The 6366-nt window shown below is 51.3% G+C and overlaps 1 protein-coding gene across 4 annotated transcripts in view; it reads left to right on the top strand.

Annotated features, from left to right (window-relative positions):
* The window catches only part of ADCY8 (adenylate cyclase 8), a 125871-nt gene continuing 120798 nt past the window's right edge, over positions 1294-6366 (top strand). For all 4 annotated transcript variants that reach the window (XM_021388123.1, XM_021388122.1, XM_021388124.1 and 1 more), the window contains exon 1: positions 1294-2244. In XM_021388123.1, coding sequence (XP_021243798.1) covers positions 1318-2244 — 927 coding nt within the window. In that variant the 5' untranslated portion in view covers positions 1294-1317. The remainder of the gene's footprint in view (positions 2245-6366) is intronic.

Raw genomic sequence — 6366 nt, 5'->3', positions numbered from 1 at the left:
ACCTTAGTGACTACCACGAGCGCAGCCCCTGCCCTGGGGTCCCTCAGCTCCGCATCCCGCACCCTATTCCCTACACGGCTGCTGCGGCTGCTTTAACGGGGCCGGGGGGGTGCGGGCAGCCCCGCCGACGTCGCGGGCATCAGCTGACCGCGCCGGGCTCTGCCTCCTCCCGGGCCGCCCTCCCGCAGCAGCACCACTCCGGCGGCGGCTGCCGGTTCCGCCGCTCCGGTCCTCGCGGCTCCCGGGGCAGCACCGCGCCTCCCGCCGCCCTACAGCCACAGCGCTCCCTCGAGCCTTCGTCGTCCTCCTCCTCCTCCTTCTCCTCCTCCTCCCTGCTGCCGGGAGGAAGCCCCGGAGCCCGAAGCCCTCCTTGTCCTGCTCCGCCGAGAAGTTGGGATTCTCCCAGCGGTCTTCCCAGAGCTCTGAGTTTAGGGCGGGTTATTCGTTCCTCGCTCTTTCTCTCTCTCTCTTTTTTTTTCCTCTTCTTTTTCTTTTTTATTTTCCCTCCCTTTTTTTTTCTTTTTCCCGATCTCCTGCGATGGATGGCAGCCCCGAGCTCCCCCCGAGCACAGGCTCCATCTGAGGCAGGCTGCTCTCCCCGCAGGGCATGCCCCGCCGCCGGAGGGATGCGGGCGGGCAGCCCCCGGCCGGCGGCTCCGGCGCCGTGACCGAGGATGCCCGCGACCCGACCGCCTCTCCCCTGACCGCAATTGCGGGGATTACAGCAGCTCCCGAGTACCAGAGCTCGGAGCGGAGCCCCGGGATCCCCGGAGCGAAGAGCTGCCCTCTGTGAACGGCTCACTGCGAGGCTGCTTTTCCCATCCTTCTGCGCCTCCAGCCTCCGGATGGGGCCAAGGATCGCTCGCCGGGCAGCGAGGGTGCGCCCGTAGATGCTCCGCTCCTCCCTCCTCTCCGGACCCGCTGCTCCGCTCCCTCCCCGCTCACCGCCCCGAGAAGGGCGCGCACCCGGCCCGCCGGGGTTCCGGGGCTGCACTGCAGCCGGACTCCGCGGGATGAAGCTCCGCGGGGACCCGCGGAATCGGGCGCGGGCACGGGGCGAGGACCGCCTGCGCTGAGCCGCCGCAGGACCCCAGAGGCGAAGCAGCCCCGCCGCCTGCCGAGCAGCCGGAGCCAGCGCCCTGCCTATAAATGTGATCCCCCCGCAGGCAGCACCCCGCCGTCGCCACCCGCCCTTCTCCATCCCCTCCCTCCTCTCCCGCGGCTCCATCTCTCCCTCCGTTCCCCTCCCCAAAGCCGGTGCCCCCCGCACCCCGCCTCGCCCCGCCACCGGTGCTCTGCCCCCCGCCAGTCGCCGCCATGGAGCTCTCGGAGGTGCGGTGCCTGAGCGACAGCGATGAACTTTACACCATCAATAGGACCCCCCCCGGCAGCAGCCGACCCCAACGCCTGCTGTGGCAGACGGCCGTTCGCCACATCACCGAGCAGCGCTTCATCCAGGAGCACAGCAGCAGCAGCGGTGGCAGCAGCAGCGTCGGGGGCAAGGGCTTCAGCTCGGAGGAGACCTGCTGCCCCAACCACCACCCGCACCACCACCACCACCACCACCTCCGGAGACAGTCAGCCGGCCGGAGTTTGGGCAGCGAGCGTCACAACAACGGAGGCACCAAAGTCTTCCCGGAGCGCACGAGCAGCAATGGGGACCTGGGCTTTCTGCCCCTGGACTGTGCCCCCAGCAACTCTGACTTCTTCCTCAACTGGGGCTACACCTACCGCGGGGTGATCTTCCCCACACTCCGCAACTCCTTCAAGTCCCGGGACCTGGAGCGCCTTTACCAGCGCTACTTCTTGGGCCAGCGGCGCAAATCCGAGGTGGTCATGAACATCCTGGACGTGCTGACCAAGCTGACCCTGCTGTTCCTCCACCTGACCCTGGCCTCCGCTCCCATGGACCCCATTAAGGGCATTCTCTTGGGCTTCTTCACTGGCATTGAGGTGGTGATCTGTGCCTTAGTGGTGGTCAGGAAGGACACAACCTCGTACACCTACCTGCAGTACAGCGGTGTGGTCACCTGGGTGGCCATGGCCACACAGATCCTGGCGGCTGGCCTGGGCTGTGGCCTCCTTGGGGATGGCATTGGCTATGTGCTCTTCACACTTTTTGCAACCTACAGCATGCTCCCGCTGCCGCTCACCTGGGCCATCCTGGCTGGGCTTGTCACCTCTGTCCTGCAGCTCGTCATGCAGCTGGTTATCCCTAGATTGGCTGTGACTTCCCTCAACCAGGTACCGTGGTGAGGAAAGGGTGGGAGCCCTCCTCTTTCTCCATCACCCTGAGAGGAGGTGTGGGGTTTCCCAAGAATCCTTTCTCCTTTAACAGGGTGCTCAGAGATTCCGTACCCTGGGGGAGACTACAGGCAAAATGACACCTTCTCTCCCTCCCTCTCATTCCCACATTGCCTATCCCTCCCTTTCCCTGTGAAAAAGCAGTGGATTGAGGTTTCAACCCAAGATGGGGAAGGGAGCACTTCCTGGCTACCCTGTTCGCCATCCTTGTACGTGTACTTCATTGTTGTTCCTTGGAACAATTTTCTTTGGGCAAGTCAGAGGGACAGGACATTTGTCACTTCCCTCCCTTATTTCCAGCAATGGTCCATGGCATGAGATGGGAAAGATAACTCTGTCTTGGCCAAGCTCTCCCTCTGTTCATTTCTTATTTACTTGCTCATGCCTTTTCACTCTGGACCTGCTGGGATGACTTGTACTTTCATGTGTGTTGCACAACTTGATCTGGGCTATGAGAAAAGGGGAGGAGGGCATTTTGCTCTTTTCCGAGGAGAGCAAAGCAATACCCTTAACAAAACCATAGGCTCTCCTTGGAGGTTTGGTGGGAATTCCTATGCTATCTTCAGAGGTTACCAACAAATCTGTTTTGCTTGTGGTCCTGAAGCAAACATTATTGTGCTTAGAAGTCATGTCTAGTACAGGCAAGTGGTTACAGTGGGGGGGGAGGGGGGCATGCAAACAGCTGAGAGGCACTGGGAAAGGTATGTGTCTGAGAAGTTAAAACAAGGACTAACCTGACTTTACACTCACCCAGTTTCTTCCTTTTGAAAGTGAGGATGCAATGAGCTCTCGACATCCCTTCAAAGCAAGAAAATTCTGCCTTTCTAGGGCAACTTAATCCTGGGGATTCTTGCTGCTCCCCTTCCCCCCATCCTCTCCCAGACTGTCACAGCTCTGTGCTAACAATATTTCACAGCAGATTATTGTCTACATTTGGCTTGCTCCAGGGAATCAGTGGGAAGGAGGTGGAGGTACTGGCAGAAAATCCCCAAAGGAGGGAGGATTTAGAGGAATGTGTTGCTGATGGCATGTTGTTTACATGACTGCTGGGATGTGCAGCTGGGAAGCGGTTGATATTGCACTTGTAAATTTTAATGATGATGATCTTTGGGTCATCTACCTCACTCAGAGCCTGGACATCCTATAACCCTTGTCCACTCCTGCCTATTCCCTTCTTCCACACGTAAGTGAGCTGTAGGGCTGCTTGACCTCACTTCCCCGTGGCCAGGCTCACACTGTATTGGGAGAATCTGACACAGTGTGTTGTGCCTGAATGAGTTCTATCGATGTAAGACAATTACTGTGCAGAGCTGTTGCTTGGCTCCTGGTAACGTGCTGATGAATGAACTGCAGCTGTATGTTGTGTCCCACTCCCATGCACTGCTGGTGCTATTAGCGCTGGATCAAAAGCTGTGTGAGTTACACTGATGTCTTAAGGTACTTTTCCCATTGTCCTATGCTGAATCTGTGAATAAAGCACTGCTATCTCATTATGCACAGGTATCACAGCTGTTTAGCTGGTCCCTGGCACACATACATATCCTACAGATACTCCTAAGACATTTCCTGGGAGAGATGGAAATATCTTCATTTAGCAGCCTAGTACCTTGCTGGCTATGTGAACGAGATACCTTTGAGCAGTGCAGAATGAGAGATTACCAGCCAGTTGACTGCATTCATGAACTAGATATATAAATCTCCTTAACAGAATCCACACAGATTGCCATGGGTTCGTGCTGACTGACACCGGCTCCTGCCTTCTCAGAGCCCACTTAACGTCACCTAATTACATCCTGCTTTATCTGTTTCCCTTGTTCGCTCTATGGGAGAGGCTGGATCCTTCCTTACCCCACGGCATACTCTCCATCGCCTCCTCCGATGCTGGGAGGGAATGCGCTCCTTCCCACAAACCCAGAGCGGGAGATGCGCGGGAGATACGCGGAGCGCCGCGTCACGGGCGCTGTCCACCAGCGCGGTGCTGAAGCACGGCCCGGGGGCTCCCTCCAGCGGCCCTGCCTGCCGCTACCGCGCCGGGCCCTGCGCAGGGCACCGCGCACCCTTTGCGCTCTCCTGCGCTGGAGGAGCGTTGAGAGGCAGCAGGTGAGCGGGGCCGCTCCTGGAATTGCACTGTCCTGCTTAGTTACTTTATAGCATTGCAGCATTTTGATTGTTTGTTTCAGGAAGTCGTGGCGCACTTTCAAGCGTCAGTTATTGAGGGCTTTTACTGCTGATGAAGGGTGTGTAACTATTACTTTGCAGGTAAATACAGACTGTTTAAATGACTGTATCATCAAGGTTCTATAGCAAATATTTGGTACACGTAGATTTCTTGATCTTGCAGGCAGAGTACTCTCTTTTATCACAAGGCTTATTTTTTCCAAGTAAGACATTGCTTCTTCCATTCAGAGAAATCTTACAAGTCTAAATAACCTATTAGATTATGTAGCAATACCTGTGACCATCTTGCTGTGCTTTAGGATGCAGACAGCTGTTTATAGTAGACAAGATCCAGAAATTAAAGTGTACAACAAAAGAAAAAACAGAGGGTAGAATTACAAACATGGTCCAAACAATTGGGTTTCCACTGATTTTGATGAGACCAGGATTTCATGCAGAGAACACTAAACTCAGTTCCGAACATGAAGCCTTGTCTACCCGGAAGTCAGTTTATTACTGCACTCAGTAGTATCCATGGGGAAAATGGTGCAGATCCTCTTCTCAGTAAACAGTGGTATAAATTTGTTACAAGTCTATCTAAATTGACAAAGTCACAAGAGTTTATACAAAAGGAAAATAAAGTACTGGGATCTGTTTTCCCTTTTAATTAATGTTAGTTTGCATTGATAAATACATTCACAAGCAATTTAAATCATTTGTAATGCTGAATGCAAGCATGCAGGACTGCCTGATCAGCTTTTTGTTGAATTTAACAAAGTATGCATGATCATGAATGCAAATAGTGCCCAAGTACACCATTTTCTCTTGCAAGGACACATAAGAGAGCATCTGATTTTTCTTCTCTTGCATTTCTGAAATTGACTTGAACCAGCATTCCAGGTACAGGTGGAAGTCAATGACTGTCATGAAATTAGATTATGTATTTATTTGTTTATTTTTTCAAACAGTAAACATAGACTCACTAGTTTCTGTTTTGCCAGATGTTTCATATTTTGGGAGAGATATGAGCACTCTGAAACACAGGTGATTCCAGTCCAAAATGCTGAGCGATGGGATGCTTCTCAGAGAACTGGGAAAAAAGGTCCCAATGCCACGATTTTGACAAAGGCAATGCTAATACTAACTTAACTAGAGATTCTGTGAGGAAAGAAATGAGAAATACAAGATCTTACTGATAAACAAGTGCATTCATTTGTGCGCCTGACTAGATACTTAGCAGGGGATGGTATTTACTTTGAACATTCTCTCAGAAGAAAGTTTCATTTCTATTGTGTTCATTCTTACTTCTTTCTTGATGATAATGTGATATAAGATCCAAAATTTCTAGGAATATATATATGTATTCCAGGCATATGGGGAACAATAAACAGCTCAAACCTCCATAGCGTTATATAACATAGGCAGATGATGATATAGACATGGGTTTTGACAGGCTTGGAATTATGTAAGCTACAAACATACACTGGATTTTAATCCTCTACCCATGCACCCCTCATTCATGTGACTGAATTCCTCTATAGTCAGTAAGCCTACTTCAGTAAGTTATTTGTGTAACTGGAGGATTGAATTGAAGGATCAAGTGTGAAATTACACATATTAAAACAAACTTTAAATTACATATAAAATAACCTCAAAATAGGTAATAGCAAGACTGAGGAAACTGAGGATCTGTCTTTCTAAGCAGTTTTGTGAATTAACTCAGTGATTTCTTCTTTTTTTTCTTTTTCTTTTTTTTTCTTTTTTTTCTTTTTTTTTTTCTTTTTCTTTTTCTTTTTCTTTTTCTTTTTCTTTTTTTTTTTCTTTTTCTTTTTCTTTTTCTTTTTCTTTTTCTTTTTCTTTTTCTTTTTCTTTTTCTTTTTCTTTTTCTTTTTCTTTTTCTTTTTC

The sequence above is a fragment of the Numida meleagris genome, chromosome 2 (assembly GCF_002078875.1).
Source record: "Numida meleagris isolate 19003 breed g44 Domestic line chromosome 2, NumMel1.0, whole genome shotgun sequence".
Classification (NCBI taxonomy): Eukaryota; Metazoa; Chordata; class Aves; order Galliformes; family Numididae; genus Numida; species Numida meleagris.
This window is presented reverse-complemented; position numbering and strand designations above follow the sequence as displayed.